This window comes from Centruroides sculpturatus, unplaced genomic scaffold (assembly GCF_000671375.1).
Source record: "Centruroides sculpturatus isolate CEXI.00-Female unplaced genomic scaffold, Cexi_2.0 scaffold119, whole genome shotgun sequence".
NCBI lineage: Eukaryota > Metazoa > Arthropoda > Arachnida > Scorpiones > Buthidae > Centruroides > Centruroides sculpturatus.
In genome coordinates this window covers 321,519-344,028 of record NW_019384338.1, presented here as the reverse complement: position 1 = coordinate 344,028, position 22,510 = coordinate 321,519, and the positions used below count along the sequence as shown (strand labels likewise).

Sequence of the window (22,510 nt, the reverse complement as noted above, 5' to 3'; positions counted from 1 at the left end):
TTGAAGGCAACAATATCTGACAGACTGCCTGTTAAACATGCGATAGGCTTAGCGGAGAGAGCGACGTGACTATCATTGTGCAATCACCAGAAAAAAGTATGAAAACTTTCTTATTTTTTGTCTCCGGTAAAATATCAATTGAGCTGAAATAAAAGGTTTTCTATTAGCTAGTGACAGTCATCTCCCGGAGGGATAGGTTAGCTTTCATGGACAAGCCATGAGGCTGCAGCTCCCCACAGGCTTAAACTGCAATTGTTCCATCATGTAATTCATTGATGTCACAACGGACCGTAAATTAGAATTATGCACCAGGACTAGGAGAGGATTTACTTATTTTATTTAGTGCAAAGACACTTTATTTAGCGAGAGCAGAAAGTTAACTGGCAATTAGATCAGCAGAGATAAAAGGGCAGGCGGTGCAGTGTAGAGAGGGGTATAACATGTGCCGCACTGAACAGCAACGTCGCTCTCACTGCCAAGCAATAGTGCATGTAGCAAAGTGGCAATGCCAACAACATAGACTTTTGCCCCATTATTTAGAAAGTTAATTGAGTATTTGTGGATCCGCAGTGCTGGATCCAACAGGTCAAAGAATGCGCTGGACCCAGCTGAATTGCTGGATGAAGGATCCAGTAATTGCAATCCCTACTGAAAATGTTAGTGATTAAAATATTTTTATTACTTATGAAGGTTATTTTGTGAGTTTGATATATGTAATGTGCTATATTGAAAATTAATGAATATATAAGTGCATCATCCCAAAACAGATGCATATCTGTTCAGATTTTATAGCTATAAGTTACTATCTATACCTAACTAAACCACAACATATGATGATTACAGCCAAGCCATTATGGTCTGTAACTTGGATCATATAACTTGATTTAAGTTATGAATGCCTCAGTAATTAATTAGTGCAATACAAAGCAAATACATCAATGTCAAAATTAAAGTAAGTATAAAAAATAAAATAAAACTAAACTCTGAATATAGAATCACAAATAAACATGTCAAACAAGACTATTCTCTATCGTCTATGCTATTTGAAATTGATGTAAATTTGACTATTTTATAAAACAAATAATATAGTGTAATATGTTGGGATAAAGTCTTTTTGTATGTCATGGTTTTATAATTCTCATTCTATAATTAATGTTTATAGTGTTTTGAATAAACTTTTTTCATAATTAGTAAAAATTGTCAAGATTTAATTGTATATATTGTGACATTATATATTTTTTAAACTGATTTAAAAAATTTTTAAATATGACTATAGATTAATTACAATTGTGCTCAAGAAAGGAGAAATACATACCCTGTTGCCAATTATGTGGAGCTGCAACAGCATTAGATGCACTAATCCGATGAGCATATTTAATTAATTCCTCTGATGATACGCTTCTTTCCTTTGCTTTTTCAATGGCTTCAATCTTTTGTCTAGCTTGATAAAGTGCAACTACCTAAAAATATAAAAAAAAGTCAGAATCCTTAAAAACAAAAATACACTGAATTACTGTCATAGAAAGCATATTACAGAATTACCACAGCAAAGGAATAATTTTCTCAAGACTGTAAAATCTCATCTGACTAAAACAGAATATAGATATTTACTCCAAGAAATATTGTTGAAAATGCTAGTAATTTTTTTATAAGATTTGTAATACATACCAACATATATTCAGCTTCTTTTAAATGTTTTTGAAGTTGTTGTATATCTTGATCTTGTTTTTCAACTTCTAATTGCAATGCATTCATTTTTTCTTGAATTTCTGCTTGAACAGCAGCTGTTAATTATTAAAAAATAAAATGCTATCATTGATATTTAATACTATTTAGCAGCAAATAATAATTTGTTTAATTGTGTTTACTTATGCCTTATAGTTTTTCTAATATTCTATTAAAATTTAATCAAATAATTTGTTAGTTTTAGTACTTTTCCCAATATATCAGGTAAAATAAAATGGAAATTAATGAAAAAGATAGAAGAGAAAAAATATTTCTTCTTGCAATGATTTGAGGCAATTGTATAGTTATGGAAACTCATGGGTTTCTTGACAAACAGTTTTTGTGTTGACATTGACAGAGGGGGCAGTTTGAGACTTTGCAGAAATTTTTTCAATTAAAGAGAAACATTTTATTTGTCCTATCCCTTTAGTGCTTAATAGTTCTTGATCAGATTTTTGAGGCTGAGCTGCTGCTGTTCTGAAATGTTTCCACATAATAATCACATTAGTTACAGTTGAATAAGGAATTTGTTAAGTGCAAATTAATCAACTTGGTGCAAAGATTGTATCTGTGACAACAAAAAGATACTGCTATATAAGATAATAAAGATAAAATAACCTTCATTAGTAGTAAAAATGTATTAATTACTAATGTTTTTGGTCATTTTTAATGACTTTCTTCCAAATACCTAAAGTAAATCATTGAAAATAACTGAAAATTAGGGATTACAATCCAGCAGTGTTTTTAATCCAGCTGGATTTTTGCTGGATCATCNAGAATATACATTACAAATAATTATGTTTCTAACATAATTTTTCTAAGCATAAATATAAAATTATTAAATTTTATTTATTAAATATTTAAAATTTTAATATCTGAATCAAGATAACCAACTTATTAAATATTGATAATTGTTATTTATATCATCATAACTTTTAATTCTTACAATATCTTTATTACTCTAAACAATGATAAAACCATTTCATAAATATTAACAAAATATTTAATTTTTCATAAAAAATAAAAGTAAAATTTTATATATTATGTTTCTAAAACCATATATTATTTTAAAAAAGTCATTAAATTCTTTTGTACTATTAGATGCTATAGTGGTCAAGCTTATTCAAATTAATGGAACTGTTTCATAGAAACAACAACAGAACCAAACTGAATTAAAATTAAAATTTCTTTGAAAATAAAAAGCCCTAAGGTTTGTTTTGTTTTGCTGGCATATTTCCCAACTGGGACAAATTAAAAACGAAATTTAATAAATTTTATATTAATATTTAACACTATGTATTTATCATTTGTTTTTGATCTCATTTATAAAATAATAATGTTATTTGCTAAAAGAGATTATAACTTATAATAGAGAGAATAATCTTTTGGAAAATATTACATTGCACTCTTCTTAATTCAAATTAGAAATTATTCATGTTTTAAAATATATTAAAACATGAATAATTTCTAAAATTAATACGTACTACACATTTTAATAGAAATGTATTCAGGACAGCAGTATCAAATATGACAGAAGACAAATATTCATAATATTTGTCTTCCATCCTACTCAACTACTCACTCTTTATACATAATCCCACTAATCCAAACAATTTTGAGCAATAATTAGTGCATGTTAGCAAGAGTGCATAGCATTATTACTTTATAAACCGGAACACAGATTATTAAACTGCTTTTCAGGATAACTGCATTGAATTCAATAATGAAATGATACAAATATAAATGCTAAACAAGCATAGACCCAACTGATATGATGTAAATGAAACACTTGAACTCTAAAAAAAAAAAAGTAAACAGAAGAATGATGATGAAGAGGAGGAGGAGGATGGAGGAGAATGATGATGTTTGTCTGTATTTAAGACAATAAAAATATGGCTTTGTCTATAGACATGATTGGATTACATTACGGTTTAATAAAAAAGAAAATAAAAGCAAGAATCAATGTAAATTATATATGCATAAACTGAAAGTGTTGCCATACTTAAAAATAATTTTTTTAAAAAATTGCATAAATATCAACATTATTAACTGTAAACAAAGTATTCACGTACTTGGTAACTACTTCGATATCATCCACTAATTGCAATAATCGTTGTCTAGTACTAATTAGTATCGGCTCCTCTTGACGGTGCGCCATCCTTTGCAAGATATATCACCTTTATTTCCTAAGACTTTATTCACATTTATCCGTTTACATTTGTCTTCCCGACATGACAACTTCTCGACTCCATCTTTCCGTAATTTGTTTTCTTATCACTAGAGGCGCAATCGTCGAGGCTGGTTTTATAAATGGAAGTGAAATCGTTTACAGATCTTCGCTTGAAGATATGAGGATTTGTCAAATATACCGGATGTTTCAGAAATGTTTGGCTAAATTCCAAAGGGAAACATGAATAAAAATCAAAAGCAGTTTTTTTGATTTTTTTAAACTCCGCCATATGGACACTAAGAGGACCTCTTTTAGCAAGCCCATTATCGGTTTAGCCAGGTCCACAATGGCCGGCCGGGTGGTGAGAGTCGATGCCCGACATATCTGGTTGGACCATCCCCCGAAAAGTTCCTGGGAATTTTTCGACCCGTCCGGATTCGATTCCGGGTCCCCCCGTGCTATAGGCTGCCACATTGACCGCTCGGCCATCCGGCCATTGTAGCGTTAGCTTCTGGCGTGTTTACTTTTTAATAATAATGTATAATTTATTCGTTTGGATTTATCGAAGCAATTGCTTGCTGAAACCAGTTTACATTTAAGTAAAAATAAAATTTTATTCAAACGATACAGCAGGATTCTAATTGGGCTAAAATATGACTTATTAATTATTAAGATACTAAGCGATTTGGCCTAGAGATGGCGAATTAACCGCCATCTCGTGTTAAATTTAATTATTAAAAATAAATGAATTAATTTGAATATTCTGAAAGAAAAGATTTATCTGGATAGAGTAGCTGGTAATGCTATCCAGTAAATCTGCGCAGTAAGCAGGAGTTGCTGGTTCAAGTTCAAGCTCCGAATCGATCTTTTCCTTTAGAATATTCTAACAATTAAATTTAACACGAGATGGCAGTGCAATCTCATGCCTTTAGCCAAATTATTTAGTAATTTAATAATTAACTAGCCATATTATAACCCGATAAGAAACAAGATGTATTAATTATTAACATAATTATATCGGATTTGGTTTCATATTTAATTAAAATTCTATTCATTAAAATATAATATATAGAAAAATAATTACGGAATCAACAAAAAACATTAACCATCGTCTAGCAAAGCTTCAAGAACGTGGTTTGAGTAGGTAGAGGCGGCTTACGATATTTGATAATATCGTATATTTAATTAATTAAATATTTGAGAGAATTATTTATTTGAAATGTTTTTGGTTCAAGATATTTCAAACACTCAACGCCCATCAATGGCCAGTCACAGATCAAATGCTGGACAACTGCTGGCTATATGGACATGGGCGTAGCCGGAGTTTTGTTATGGGGGCCTAGTAGAGGCCAACCTGACACAAAATTGAATTATTTCAAATTACTATTCATTAAAATGAAAATTCCATAAGAAGCGACAATAACTTAACACACATAAAACATGAAACTTCTTTTAATCATAACATTGGGCACAGAGAGCCGTTGACCTTTTCTTTTTTTTTAGGATTGAGAATTTTCAGCTTCAATATTTTGTTTCCTTTTGAAAATAGGCTCAACACTTTTCGGCTGTGATTTTCTGGGGTGGGCACCAGGTTAACTGGGAGGCGTGCCCACCCAGACCCTCCTCACTACGCCCATGTTTATATGGTGTTTTATGGGTTTTCTTCACGTGTCTAACATCAAAATAGAGTCCAGTTTCCCATAGAAAGTCTTCCTGAGGCATCTCTTCTTGGAATATAGGTTACGTGATATAAAAGCACCACATAGCCGTTCTTTTAAAGGGTTTATTCCATCAAAACATCAATCAATCAAATACTCAATATCAGTACAGTCAACCCCCCTATAACGCGGGTTCATATAATGCGGATTCGTGTATTGCGGCGAAAAAATTGCAACCGTATTCGTATAAAGACGCTAAAAGAGACTCGTAAAATGCGGTAAAACGTCATCGCCGACTCGTGTCGCGACAGGATTGGTCGAATCTGGACAAGCAGCCGAACTTCTTACAAGGTACGGAGAGTTTAGGCGGGTAAGTTGAGTTAAATATCGTCTATACAGTATATAAATTAGGTACTGTAAGCCTAATACAGTACCGTAATTTTATACATTTCTTATTCAACGGCCATAAAAATTATTTCTATTAATGATGTCTCCAAAGTTCAACGAATTTTTCGCAGAAAAATAACTTNTTAGGGGCTACTTTTTTGGTAAAATATAGTCTGCGGGCAACTATGAATATGGGCAAACAATTTTAGGATTTTTATATGTGCATGCGTTAACATTCATTTGCATTGTTCATCGGGATAAATACAAACAATATGGGTATGTTGCACAGACAGTCTATTATTGTAAGAATAAATTATCGAATTAAGATTTTTAAACATTAATTTAAGTGAAAGCAAATTGTTCAACTTTAGATTCGCGGGCTATTTTCAAAACCTTTGCAGTTGACCAGTTGACCATGGTCTACGTGTTGGCCATCCCTGTTATAGATTGTAGAATTAAATAATTGATGACCACACTGACTTTTCATACATTTCCAGCAATGCTGTCAATATAAATGAAAAGCAAACATTTTTAGCCTCATCAGGCTTCTATAGAAAATTTTTGTCTTTCTTCAGCTAAAAAGGAATACAAAAAAAAAAAATAAAAATATCTTCTATTGAAGCCTGACAGTGGCCGCTGAAGGAGGCTGAAAACATTTTCTTTTCATTTACATCAATGGTGTTGCTGAAAACATAAAAAAGGTTAGTTTGGTAATGAATTATATATTAGTTCTAGCTTTAAAGAACATTTTTATATGTAGAATTAAATGCTTACATATATATAATAATACAAAAATAGGAATTTTATTCTATAATTATAAAAAACAATCTCATTTTGACATAAATATCAGTTACTTACTTACTTTTTCATTTTTAATTGATAAATTTAATGTTTAAATAAATTAAGTAGCTAAATAAAACTAACCTATTCCAAATGCTACTTTTAATTCTTTGTCCTTTGCTACTAATAACTCTGCTAATCTAGCATGTTCAGTGGCTGACAACTTTTGAGTTTTAGGCTGCAGGATGTTTTCTAATAGTTCTCTAAATTAAATGAAAATGAAGTTCATAAAAATATATAAAATAATATCTAATTATTATATTATAGTATAATTTATATTTGATAATAAACCATTGACTATACTGTATAATATATACAATATTAAAGCTATATATTTAACCAATTACAACTATACAATGAAATTAAAACTAGCAGGTAAACCCAGCTTTGCCTGGACATTACCTGGTGGCAAAAAATAACAACAAACATTAAGTTTGTTGTTATTTTTTGTACTTATTATTTTATTTCGTACTTCTAACTCTTCTATTGTATTATATTATAGTATATGATTTATATACCTGCAAAGGTTATCTTATGTAAGGGTTTAAAACAACAAGTGCCCAATGTCACACATTTAAAAAATTTTTTTAAATTGTGTGACAATGTGCAAGCACCCCCATGCTTCTGCACCACTTGACCAAAGGGTCAGCACCACTTCGTTGATGCTACATCAGGATTCTGACACCTTTGTGTCTTATGAACAGACACAGAAGCCACTATGGTCGCTAATTATTGTTCAAGCAGAGTGGTTGCATGTGTAAGCAGTTGGATTCAGGATGGAGAAGGTCTGAGAGACTGTATGATTGAAAAAGTGCACTCCAATACACATTTAGCAAAATTAATACCCATTTATAGATTTACATATATATAGGATAGGAGAATTATACTCTATAAGTCAATTGGTCTAATTTAGTGGGTTCTTTACCAAGAGAGAGAGAGTTTACATGTGATCATGAGTTGTTAAATACCTGAAGTTGTAGGCTCGTTGAGGAGATTCATTCACTTGCAGGCAGACTTGTCCTGTAGGAGAATGGTATTGTCTCTTGGTGGGTAGGATTCTGGTCACTGGTAATCGGCAGTGATGATAGATAGGTGGTGTATCTTGTTCTTGTTCTACAGTTAAGAAGGGCATAGGTGGTGTATCCAAATCTGGAGTGAAAACTCAATGACAACCAACTCTTGATGATAGACAAACTCTACTGTTGTCATAGATCTTTCTCCTTTTATTTGGGGGTCCTCCCCTTTAATTTCAATGCCCTTTTTAGGTAATGTTGGTTGGTTAAACCAATAACAATTTTTGATGTTATGTTCCTGATACAGTCAAAAGTGACACATTCAGATGTATCATCTCCGTCAAGTCTGTGGGAAAATGGAATCACTTCCAGCTATCATGGTTGAGANACTTCTTACAAGGTACGGAGAGTTTAGGCGGGTAAGTTGAGTTAAATATTGTCTATACAGTATATAAATTAGGTACTGTAAGCCTAATACAGTACCGTAATTTTATACATTTCTTATTCAACGGCCATAAAAATTATTTCTATTAATGATGTCTCCAAAGTTCAACGAATTTTTCGCAGAAAAATAACTTGTCAGAAAACGAGACCGTCGTTTGGTGCGCTGCTCCGCGACAAAAACAAGCTTAAGCAATGGCGTCGTCGAACGGTGCACACTCGGTAAATATTCCTACAATTTTTTGTTTATAGCATAGTGTGGTGGTTGATGCACCACTTAACTTGAGTGTTCGTTGATTTATAAAATAACCGAAGCTTTATATCTCACCACGAAAATTTATTTACAATCACGTATAAGATTTTGTTTTACACTTATTGAGTAAAGTTCGATCGGTTACAAGCATGCGTCGATACAGAACATACACTTGTGAGTAGTGTAGCCGAGGGAGAGAAAAAGAATATGGCGGACGGACTGCACATGTATTAATAGCTCCATCTGGATTTTCAGATGCAGCGCTAGGTTACAATTATTCGGCCGCCACACATAGTTTATACGGATTATTCCCAAAAAATTATACGTGTTTTGGAAATGTTGAGTCAAATTAGTCTAGAATCGATTAATTTTATGGAAGAAAACCATTCAAACAGCCGTAGTCCGTAAACTGCACACGTGCCGGGCTGTGATTGGCTCATGTATTTAAGGATTCCTACAACGTGAAATTCTTATAAAGTGGAACGTATCTACCGCGTTATAGGGGGTCGACTGTATTTGATACGCCAATTGGTATTTGAAATATTCTAAAGTATTTTAAATATACCCTTTTCGAAATACTAGTATTTATGTGCATTTAAACGCCTACTTGATATATTTCCGCTATATTAATACAGTATGTGTATATGTTTATATTATATTCGTGCAGTTTTCCGGTTTTGTGTCTAACAAATAAATAGGGACCAATTTCTCACAAAAAACAGACTTCCCAAAAGACATTCCTCTTTGACAGATCGCTATGTGTTGCGTTGTCTTATTCCATCAATCCAATTCAATTCCTCCTTAAAGAATTTTTCATCTGAAAAGCCTACTTTTAACTATCGTGCTTAGGAATTCCTTTTGCCACAGGTTATTCTGAATACACTATGTACAAGATGAGTTAAGACAGTTATATACGAAACTTTACCAATGAATTCCTCAACACAAAATGTATAACCAACAGTTTTCGAGTTATTAGCCCGCAAAGATCCCATTGTTAAGCCATGTTGGTAGACGGCTTAACGAAGAAACGAAAAAGTAGGCCTACAAGTGTATGCATGAAACATAATTACTTATAAAATACACGTTAAACGCAACACTGTAGATATTTAAATGCACATAAATACTAGTGTTTAGCAAACATATTGAAATTAAATCGGTGCAGATGAAGCAATAAAATAAATTTTATAGTATACCATTCGAAGTTTTTCGAATGGTATACTATAAAAATAAGTTATAAAAACATTTCTATCAGACATCAGTTAACCATTCCAGAATAATAAATCTTACTTTAAAATGTCAGCCATTAGAAAGTAAAATTTTTTGATTGTATAAAAAGAAAGAAGTTTACCAGAGAACCATTCATCTTTACATCAAATATAAATTTTATTTCTATATTTATTTAGTATAGACAACAGATGAGATTTTGAAAAATTAATTCTTCATCTAAAGATTAACATTTTAGTTTAGATACAAAAATGTATTCCATATGAGAATTGTTTTGATGGATTGCGTTGATGACTCTGTAATCTTCAGTAATAATGGTGATTGCAATTTTTACAATAAAATTAGACTGTCAGAGGAATAACAATATTTATATTGTCAACATAATGGATTCGGGATTCCAAACAAAGAAACAAACATTATTCTTTTCTCGTTAATTGATTTAAAACGAAAACAGAAGTCAATGTTTATTCGCAGCTTTAGATAAATATTTATTTAAATTGTATAAATATTTTTCATTCGAGAAAAACAATATTTTTACTTTTCTCAGATAAATTAAATATTTTCATAAATATTATATGACTTATTATTATATAATTAAATTATTATATAAAATGAAATATGTATTAATATTTTATATATGTGTAGGAGTATTTTATACTTTAACAGATGAAGTTACAGTATTTTATCTATTTCTTCTACTTATCATTTTGAGAAGAAAGTCTAATGGAAAGGGAGGTGGATGAAAATAGCCTGGAATAGTGAATATGTCTTACAAAAGTCGATTGTCTTGCTCATAAATATAAAATGAAGATTTTATTGTTGATATTATATTGAGGCATGCTTTGAAATTTAAATTTTATTTTCATTAGCTGTTTATCGATTAATTAATTATAGTTTCCTATCTTAATGAGGATGTGTAATCAGTTCAATGTTTCATCTTATGTAATCGTTGCTGTAATTAATCAACGTATATTATATGGAATAAGAAATTTATAGACTGTAGATTACAATATAGAATAATCTATAGTCAATAACAAATAGAATAATATAGTCCTACTAATTTTTTAATTTAATTATTACGCTATTTTAAAATATTAATTTGATTATGTTTTAGATCTAAAATAATAATAAATTAAATTGGATTGATGGAATAAGACATGGTCAAGGGAGAGCCTCAGAAGATTTTCTATTTGGATGTTAGACACGTAAAGAAATCCCCGTAAACTTCACGTGGCCAGCCAACTGGTCATGTGCGAACTAGCGACCATAGGTGTTAATTATTCATTCGGCCATTGTCGGACTGTAATCAATTAAAAATTGAGTAAAAATATTATGAAAGTAGTTTCAATAGTTTTTGTNTCTGACTTCAAATAAACATGTAATCAATATTTTGTATCTTCATTATTATTTATTTATATAATCTTTACATATGTACAGTACTTATCGGAAAATCAAAGTACTGTACATAAAATATTTACGTTAATTTAAGTGGAATTTTAATTGAAAACTTCATCCTTATTGTAATTTCAAAGGTAGTTCTATTTCTTAAATTAAGGTACAGTACGTTCATACATGCGAGAATATATTTAAATATTGTTGTATGCCTTGTTAAAGCTTAATAAAGAATAATTATCATTATCTTAAAATGAAAACCATATCTAAAAACTGCATAAAACAATTATTACAAGCGGACAATGAGATTAATGGTATAAGATACTTCTTATTCCCAGTTTCATTTCTCATGACTGTTTGGATGAAACATCCCTCATGAGGTAAAGTCTTCGTAAATGCTTGGTTGAGGAATACTCTAATTTTCTAGGGAATACCGGCAAAGGTTAATTTTGTCAATTAATCTAACCTAAATGGATCCCGTTTAGAATATCTTTCATCACGAAGAGTTTAACGCCTTTACTGCTCAGTCCCTGAAGAATAAGAAATTTCTGATTTTCAAGCGAATCATTCTTTAATTTGTAACTTTTAATAAATCATTTATTTAGAACATTGTTATTAATGTATAAAATTAAGAATATTCTAATCTTAAATCTAATTTCAATAAGGTTTATCGACTGAAAATCTTGAGAAAATTAGTCTTTTCTAATAACATGAAACTATTTCTATGAACAAATTCTATTTTAATTTAACTAAATCAGTAGATCTATTAAGTTATAATCCTATGTCGGAAGTCCTTGTTTCTATTTAAGTAATAAATATATTTTAGAATATGCGAGGGATTATTCTATTGTTCTGGTAGTAATTAGAATAAATTCTTGATCTCTTGTAAATTTGAAATTGGATTTTTCAATGGTATTATATGAGTAATCTAATTCTAACAAATTCAACATGTTAAGCTAGAAATTCTTATATAAAACAGGTAAATATCAAGAGAAAACAAGCGATTAATTGTAAATATAAAGTAAAAAAAAACCTGTGATACAATACCGTAGGGCTATATTATTTTTTGTTACTTTGGCACTTCGTGTGCATCACCCAATTAAACTAGAATATTTAAATTACAATTTAATTTAATATTCTATTATAACAACATTTAAATTTTATAATTTGTGTTTATTCTTCTATTATTTCGCTGTCATTTATATTTATAAGTAAATATTATCTAATTACCTAACCGGTCAACGATTTGCTTAAGAATCGCATTTACAGCATCTCATACCACAGAAATATTAATATAAATTATTAAAATTAGTGCTTTAAATTATTTACTTAAAAGAGTTTTAATAATTTCTAAGAAATATTTACAAAATTAATTTAAAAAAACAGTCAAACCTCCAAACAACGATCTTATGGGAACTTAAAGAATGGTCGTTTTTCGGAGGTGGTCATTGTTTGAGGATTATTTTACATGCATTTTTATATTAAAAAAAATTGCTTCTATTTAGAAGTGGCCGTTATAAGAAGTTAGACTGTATTAATATTTAAATTTTATCAAATTGTGTGAAGTATTTGGGTCTTATATGAGTAGAAAATTATACATACGTACTGTAGGCTATGTACTGTACACACGCATACATTAATATGTATATAACTTAATAAAATTTATTCCATCGTAAGTTTGCTAGGAATGGCCATAAATAAAAAGTTAGAAGGAAACATTTGGTTTCTTGGCTTTTGGAATGGTCTAAAGCTAAAATGAACAATATTTCGCTAAGAACAACAACTAAAATTTCAATTTATACATAAATTTATACGATTTATACACGATTTATGTATCTATTTATATACTAAATTAATGTGAGACATCATCGAAAGTATTTATCTCACCTTTAAAACAGGGTTTTAACTATATATATAGTGAAGTGAGTATATATTATATAAAATTTAGAGAAGGTAAGATATATATATATATATATCTTGTTTGTCGTTTATTTTTAAAGTGGATTTTATAACTTTAAAATATAAAAAAAAGGAAAGAAAATTAATTAAAACTTCTTTCAAGATCAACAAAACGACTCGAATTTTATTGTAAATAATTAATTATTTACAATAATAAATTAACTTTCTTGATGATGATAGAAAAAATATTTTTTGAAAGTTTACATATGTCGTATTTTAAATAACTTAATATTCTAATTTACATAATTTTTTAAAGTGATTTTTTTTTCTTCTTTTGCTTCTTCCTACGGGACCATTCATTAATTACGTATACAGTTTTAGAGCCATTTTTGATCTCCTCTCTCCCTGTTGTGCCCAATGATGCATTTTTGGCAAACCCATCCCCTTTAATTACGCGTACAATACAATTGATTATGGCCCCCGACAATGAAAAAAAGGTTCTGCAAATGTTTGTTAACTGATAGTTTATTGACATAACGAGTAAGTAGGCTTATAATGCCATTAATACCACTAAAAAATCCACGTAGACAATGCTTCCTCTCCATCGTGTAAAATGTAATTTTCACCACCCTATCTCTTCCTCAAACTGTATACGTAATTAATGGACAGTCTCAATTGTTCACCTGCAGAATTTTATTCTTATTGAAATAAAATTTATTTAGATTCTTCAAATAGGGCTGGAATATGATAGCCTAAGATTACAACCGATGACAATTTACATATAAATGTTTAAACGGATTGTTTCTTTGATAAATCTACATCAGAAATATTCTTACATTGTACTGTGCCTCCACATTTTAATTTATCAATAAACTAGTAGCCCGGGACGCCCCCTAGTGGACGTTCTTTACAAATTTCCATGAGGCACGGTTCCTTTGACTTTTTTGTTTCTATCAATATGTTCTACAGCTCTGGCCTGTAAACCTCGATTTTAAATGTATCCGCCATTTTTTCAACAAATTTCCCGTGAGTCAATGCGCGACATTCACCGAGTCACGGGATGTCGTAAACGTGCGGCGCAAGGTTAANTTTACATAAATGTCAATTTAAATCGATTTTTATTTTTTAAAAAATCTTTAGATCAGTTATTACTATCCTCTCATTTTGGGATCGTCCATAAATTACGTATTATTACGTAAAATTTATATGAAATAATTTAAAATCCAATCATCGTCATACAATTGTGTGTGTTTATAAATAATTTACATAAATGTCAATTTAAATCGATTTTTATTTTTTAAAAAATCTTTAGATCAGTTATTACTATCCTCTCATTTTGGGATCGTCCATAAATTACGTAACGATATTTATATATTTTTAAACTACCATTTTACTCTCTTGTAAAGCTACGTAACGCTGTCACACATATCCACCCACAAAATTACTCATATCCTCCCTCATCGTCAGAGATTATAAGAGACTGAAAGGAACTAAAAAGTAATAACAACCCTTAATTTTATAAGCGAATAAAAATTAAATGGAAAATGGAATTCTGTATGAAATCATTCATTTATATTGACGTATCAACTTTTTTCGTGTTTTAAATTTTCTTTCTTTATTATAATAACAATCTAAAATTTGATATTCGTTATATGATAAATTATTATAACAGCTGACAAATTTTTATTATGGTAAAAGATTTAAATTTTAATTGCTAAGTGGATAAGAAATATTCACAATCGTAGATTGATGTATAATGAAAAGAAATTAGTAAGGAATAATACATAACACACCAGCATAGAGTATCGAACGTTATATTATTTTATTTAATTACATGTATAAGAGTGGCAGTAATTACATGTAAAAAACAGTACGTTTCGCTATGTAACACTTCAGAAACATAAGTGTTACCCTAGCATCACGTAACGTTTTTTTCAAATACTCCACCTCGTTGTAACGCATTGTAACGAATACTTGCGTACTAACCCAAACACTTGCTTCTACGTTACGTAATTTATGGACAACCCCTTTTATTATACAGGGTGTCCCAAAGGTCCCCATACAGTGACACAAATCAAGCCCACCAGTGGCCAAATAAATAAAACCATTGAACACTGGTAGTTGGTCATTGGTTCGTGCCTGATCACCATGCAGTGTACTGAGTTTTCTTCACGTGTCTAACACCTAAACACAATCTAAACACAATCCAGTTTCCACATGGGAAGTCTTGCTAGAAGTTACCCTTACTCCTTCAATCCACTTTAATCACACATATCTTAATGCTAACATTTTAATATTTGTTAATAAAGTTACACTTCACCTTTGTATGTATGGAAACTCGACACCCTGTATATAATATAAATGAGAACAATGGTGAGTGCTTCATTCTTTCACAATTCTCAGACTTAAATCCTCAACATAACTTAGTATCAGTTTGTAATAATTACTCCTCTATATAATAGAGATAATTAAATATTAATATGATTTTTATAGTAATTTTTTTCTTTAATTATGTACTAGTTCTTTATCTGGCCAGACAACACACCTTTTATAAATAAGAAAATATTCAATTGACTAGCAGAGAATTATATGAAGAATACTCACTTATATAAGAAAATAAAAATTTAAACCACATTTTAAACAGAAAAGGAGCATTCTTCATAATAAATTTATGTATTATAAGCATAAATATGACAAGAAACAATAATTTCTACATTCTACGAAGATGATCAAGTACTTAATGATAGGATTTGATGATGTAAGAGAAGTTTTAATGTTAATAATCAATCTTTTTCATATGATATTCATATAACAGGAAGCTACTTGTTATCTATTATTCAATAGCTCGTTCCCATTCATCAGTAATAACATTTTTAAACATTATTATTATTATAATACATATACATATCAAATGTCCTATAATTAATTTCTATAAATAACCATAGGTATTCATTATACCTCTGTAATATTTGGTAGATAAAGTATATAGAATTTATTTTCGTTCAAATAATTACAATAATATTTTATATTTAAATATTTCGAATTTAAAAAAAAGAAAAAAAAATTTAATTTAATACTTGATTTAAATTTAAATTTGAATTAAATCCTTAGCTTAAAATCGTCATAAACGTTTTTCTATTATGACTATTACGAAAAAATAAAATAAATTAAAAATGGCGGCACCGGCAATCACGAAGCTTTTGAACGTCTGTTGTATTCGAATGTATCTGATTTTATACAATGATGTAGCTTCATACATAAATTTTATATGATAATTAGACAGTTAAATATTAAATTAATTCATTTTATAATTGATTTAAAGGTCGAGCAAGTAATAATTAAGGAATGTAAAAAAGAATAATAGAAATTTAATGTTGTAATTCGGGAATAAATTACTGATCTCTTTCGAATGAAAATATTCTCCTGTAGTAACATTTTAAACTATATATTAGAAATGATAAATGATACGATAAATTTTGAATATTTAAATTACTATGGGATACGATACGATTATCAATTAAAGCTGCATTCTATATATTTATATATGACGGAAAAGAGAAATTAATGTAGTGATAAATTTATATTAGAGATTTATTTAATAATAAGATATTAGGAATATTTATACCATATAAATTACATAAATGCTTTCAAAATTACTTGTTATTATATTATAAAAGATCACTTATTTAATTACACTTTACAAAGTTCCATAATTACTAGAAAATTTCACAAAATATTAAAAGTAATTAAATGTTAACAATCATCTTTGCCGAAAATTGCTTTCAAATGATATTTTAATATTGTAAGAATTTGAATTGATTACCTAAATTACTTTATGATTTTAATTAGATGTTCTTTAATATCTGATGGAAAGATAATTCTATATTTTCTATACATAATTAAATATTTGAAAGTGAAGTTTACTTGGAATTTTGGCAAATCAAATTGGATCATTTTTAAATATTTCTATGAATTATTTTCAATAACCATGAAGCTAATTCATCATTAAACATTGGCTTAGTCAAGGGGTTAACAATAAATATTGCTTTTAACAAGATGTTTCGTAGACCTTTTATATTTTAATTTAATCTTTTTTTATATATATGATGAAACATAAGATATTCTACAAACAAGGACAATCGAGCTAATAAATGTTAATATTTCTATTGTTTACGATTATGTAGGCTATTGTTTTCTGAAAAAATATAGAGATCAGAAATAAAATCTTCAATTAGCTTATATTTACTACAGGGCGGAAGGTTTTAAATTATAGAATTAACATATTATGTAACTTTTCCTAGAGTACAACTGGATTGGAATGGATTGGTGGGATAAGGCAACGCAACAAGTGGGCAGTCTGCCACAGGGATGCTTTCTGGTAGGACTTTCTCAGAAAAACTGACTCCTATTTAGGTGTTAGACACGGAAAAAATTCGGAAAACTCTATGTGTCTAGCCCGTTAGTCAGACAGAACCCACGACCAACTACCGGTGTTCAGTAGTTTTATCCACTGGCCACTGGTGGCCTTTCCCAGAATAAGAATTGAATCTATATTCATTTAGGAGCGTATCCAAGAAGTGCTTCTGGTGTTACAGGTTCTCCTTGATACCGAAGCAATCTGCTTTGTCACTTTCTTTAAATAAAAATAAATAAAATAACACAGATAGTATGACTTTAATAGCTGAAAGTAAATCTTATACAAACATATAAAAGCAGAAAAATTTGAACTGATATTTCTTGGAAAGACGTACTAAAAAGTGTGGAGCACAGACTAAAGCTAATTATATATGAATTTAATATAACTGTATCCCGAATCTACGTTAAATAGTACCTGGATAAGCCAATATGTTCATTAATCTACATACGTAATTTACCGGATGGCTGTTGTGGTTAATGCATCTATCTACCGCTCTGGGGACCCGAGTAAGGATTCGAAAAGTCTAAAAACCCCCAGGAACTTTTCAGAAGAAAGTCTGTCCCGGGCGACATATCTGGGACAGAATACCCTCATGTCACTCATCACCCGGCAACCCCATCGTGGGCCTGGACGAACCCACAATGGGATAAAAACAAAAGTCACACGACGTGATGTTAATATTACGTTTCGAAGAATTTTCGTTGTAATTATTCCGTGTGAAAAGTATTATCGCAATTACAACTTTTATAATTATTACGTACGGTACGTGGTATGAATGAATATATTGTATAGTTTACATAATAGATACACCAATTATAGTAAGTATTATAATTGTTTGAAGTGATAGAAGATATCACATTCATGGAAAAAGAAGAAAATAATAAATTCGTATAATGGTACTGCGAGAATTTTATACATTTTATATTAATTTTCAAATATAACTCTTCAATTATAATCATCTTTGAATAACATAAATGTACAAGAGAAATGAAAGGCAGCATGAGAAGATAGCATCAAAGAAAGGCTCGATAATATAAAAATGTAAATGATACGGAGTGACTGAATTATTTTGCATAATAATAAAACAAAAAAACCTGAACTCTAACATTATTTTAAAGTAGACTTTATCGTATATCCAAATATCATCGTAAGAAGGAATCGGAAATAGATAAACCTAAGTATTTTTGTTTTTGTAGACTTATAGTAACACACCTAAAAATACATATCAAAAACTCTAAAGTACATTCCGATATGTTTTATTTATTTATTTACTTATTTCTAATTTTTGGTTAAGGTGCTCCTCCTTAACTAAGTCTATACTGGACAACAGTTTCTGTTCATTTCTATTATAATGCTGTATTTCTATTGTATTTACATTTATGAATAAATAAATTTATATTTATGTAAACTGTAATTTATATTTAGGGTTTATTTAGTTTCTCTCCCCCTTGTGGACGTAAAAGAGCTTTATATCTGGGTCTACCGTGGGTTCGATCAGGCCTATATAACGTGGTGAGGACAGGAGCTGACATATCCAGGCCGAACATAAAAAATTTTTGGAGTTTTTCATCCGACCATATTCGATCCAGGATTCATCAGAGAGGCATGAACTTGCAATTAGTTATGTGCGCGATCTCCAGCAGATGTATTAAAAATGTAATGCTTTTCTTATGGGAAAAGCATTACATTTTTAACATTACAATATGCCTTAATTGCCTCGGCCATCCGGTGAACTATATTTTCGCTTATGCTCAGTATAAATTTAATTTATAATTGTTGAGGCAAACCATCTGTACATTTTCTTAATTATTTTAGTTTTCTTTTCATTATACATCAACCTAAGATTGCATATAATATTTCCTATCCACATAGTAATTAAAATTTAAAACTTTTACGATAATAAAACTTTGTCAGTTGTTATAATAATTTATCATATAACGAATATCAAATTTTAGATTGTTATTATAATANTTCATTCGGCCATTGTCGGACTGTAATCAATTAAAAATTGAGTAAAAATATTATGAAAGTAGTTTCAATAGTTTTTGTATTCAGCCTTTATTAGTACCGAATAGTGTAAATGTTTTAATAATATATATACGATGATTTCTGTATTCTATAAGGATAATTTTGAATATACGTAACAAAAATTGATTATAAAATAATACTGTATATAAGATCGTTTATAAATTACATAACACTATTTTTTATACTATGATTTCACGCCTCTGTAATTCTCTTGTATGTACGTACCCACCTACAAAATTACGTAATGCGTATCCATCGATCGATACTCTTAATTACACTATAGAATAAGTCACAGTATGGGGTATCGAACATTACATTACAGTAATAATTACTTGTTTAACGTACAAAGCAGTGATATAAACAGTACAACTCTGGAAATAAAAATATATCATTCTGTTTACTCCAATTTTTACGATCTTATTATTATGTTACGTATTTGTAAACCTCCCCACCCTTTTGTAACGCATTATAACGATTGCCTGTTTTACATAATTTATGTAAAGATAATTTCAAATATATAACAAGAAATTTACGATTCAATAATACATAATAAAAATTTATGACAAGTAAAATAAATAAAATATTCTTACCGATTGCAACTGGATTTTCATATCAACTAGAAAGATTAGACATAAATCATTAAAATAATATACATAAATTTTCAGTTGGTTATTGATAAATAATTCTAATTTCTCTGTAACTCAAAACTAAGTTTTGTTCCAACTGAGTTGTAAATATACTGCAAACAACATAAAATCATAATGAAAATGACTTCCTCGTGTTTATTCCTTTCTATATAATATATTAAGAACACTTAGAAGAATTAGAAATCCATATTCTAGACGGTCTTAAAATTAACAATAGAGGGAAAAAAATGATTAGTTTTATTCAAAAACAAAGGAAATTTTCTGAAAACAGTCGCTGTTTAAAGGTGGCCTTTAATGGAGGTTGGACTGTAATCCCAATCAATTCTACTTTATTCCTATCAGTGTCGATTTAAATGTAACTTTTGCCATAAAATTCGATTCAAATTCCCACTTTCTTCTTTTTAAAATCACTTTTATTTGCATTTAAAGTGTGTAACGTATTCAAAACTGATCCATTTGAATTGCTATATTGAGCCGCATGAATCTAAAAGATAATAAATCATGTTTATTTAACAATATATAAACACATTATTTAATATGGAAGTACATTTTCATATATATTAATAAACTAGTTCAATTTTCAAAGTAACTAATAATTATATTCTAGTAAATACTGATTCACCTAAAACTTATTTGTATACTGTTATTATCTCATAACATCAGTAACATAATGAAGTCTGTGATGAATGGGAACAAATCACTTAAGTAAAGTGATCGATGGTTCACGCTTGAATAGTATTATAAGCCTTTAGTAAATTATTCACTTGACTAATAAATTTTCATCGAATAATTCTAGTGAATATTTCAGAAAATCTTTCGGTAAATAAATTACCTTTTGCTTATATTGTAACGATGTAATTTATCATTATTATATCTACGTGAATTATAATTTCATATAAAATTTATAGAACTAAATTATCTGAGACTGATTACTGTTAAAATTATTTCAAATTTTAATTAGTTTATATGATTATATTTTAATATATAAATTATAATTATTTATTTATTTATTTATTTTTCAATTTTTCCGGCTGTTATATATAACAGAGGGAAAGTATGGCGATGGCGAAAGAATGATCCTTAAGATTTTTACATTTTTGGACTCAAAGGACCTTGAAATGTTAAGAAATACAAAAAAAATTCGGGTTTTTTTCCATATATATAGATGTATGGATGTTAGAGTGTGTGTGTTTGGGGGGCGATTTTGTTCACCCTCTTTGAAGCATAATAACTCCTGTGTTTTTTGCCAAAAATTTCTGAAATTTTGCAGGAAGGTTTGTGAATTAGGAGCATTAATGATGTTAAATTTTGGTAGTTAAAGGTCGAAGGGATGGAGAAATAGAGAGCGTCGCGTGTCATAACTCCAGTAGGATCAGACTTAATGAAGATTTCACTCGTTATTAGCTTTAACAACTTTTATAAAACTCATAATAAAACTTTTATAATAATTCATAATATAAAAAGTATTTTTAAAATAAAATCACATAACAGATGGCTCTACACACAGTTTTAACTTTATTACCGGGAAATTTACGCAACTCGCTGCTGTACTTTTTATTTTTGTAAAGATAATTGTCAGATATAAAGTTAAATTATGTTATGTTTGTGACTTAATAAAAAAAAACTAAAGATTTATCTTTAAAAAAAATTATATAATATTACATAATACAGTTAAACCTGTGAACAGCGGAACATAACATTTGGCCTTTGTTTGGAGGTTATTTTGTATGCATTTTAGTTCCAGAAAAATGGCCGCTGTTTAAAGTTGGCCGTTATTGCAGGTTCGACTGTATTTTAATAATTTTATTTCATAAAGTTACAAAGTTATCAACAATTTTAACAAGGCATACTTTATGTATTTATGTACTTTATAATACTTTCAACTCGATCTATCTTTGAAAAATAATTATTTTTAAGATGAAAAAACATTCTTTATTAATTTATTAATTGAATCGAATTTAATTTTTTTAAGGAATAAGTTTACACATGTTTATTTGAATTAAAAAAAATATATATTTTTTTTGCTCCAAAGTAGCTTCGTTTTAATAAATTATTTAAATTAATTTTATGTTATTATTTGTTAACCGAAATGGCCAGATTATAATCTTAAAACTTTCCTTAAATATCTTTTTGTTGTTTGAATTAAGACATTTTAAGTATACGAAGTCATCAAAGAGAATTAAATAATATAAATTTAGTTAAATTAAATTTTTAATGTATATAAAAATTAATAAAAAGCTTGAAAATATTTTACTTATTTAATCTTATATTTTATAAATTCATCAATTAGTGTATAGTTTACATTAATTTTAATACATCACTACATTAAAAAAAAAAGCCAAGACAAACTGCATAAAAGATTATGTCAATATTAAAATCATAAATAAATAAATAAAATTTATATATAATCTTATAA

At 29.0% G+C, this 22,510-nt stretch overlaps 1 protein-coding gene across 1 annotated transcript in view; it reads right to left on the bottom strand.

The window, feature by feature from the left end:
* The window catches only part of LOC111632839 (mediator of RNA polymerase II transcription subunit 4-like), a 38,471-nt gene extending 30,559 nt beyond the window's left edge, over positions 1-7,912 (bottom strand). The window contains exons 1-4 of the mRNA XM_023377371.1: positions 7,749-7,912; positions 6,865-6,989; positions 1,669-1,784; positions 1,316-1,460 (exon numbers count right to left, since the gene is read on the bottom strand). Of these exons, the coding sequence (XP_023233139.1) occupies positions 1,316-1,460; positions 1,669-1,784; positions 6,865-6,989; positions 7,749-7,912 (550 nt within the window). The remainder of the gene's footprint in view (positions 1-1,315; positions 1,461-1,668; positions 1,785-6,864; positions 6,990-7,748) is intronic.
* Between the last annotated feature and the right edge of the window lie 14,598 nt (positions 7,913-22,510).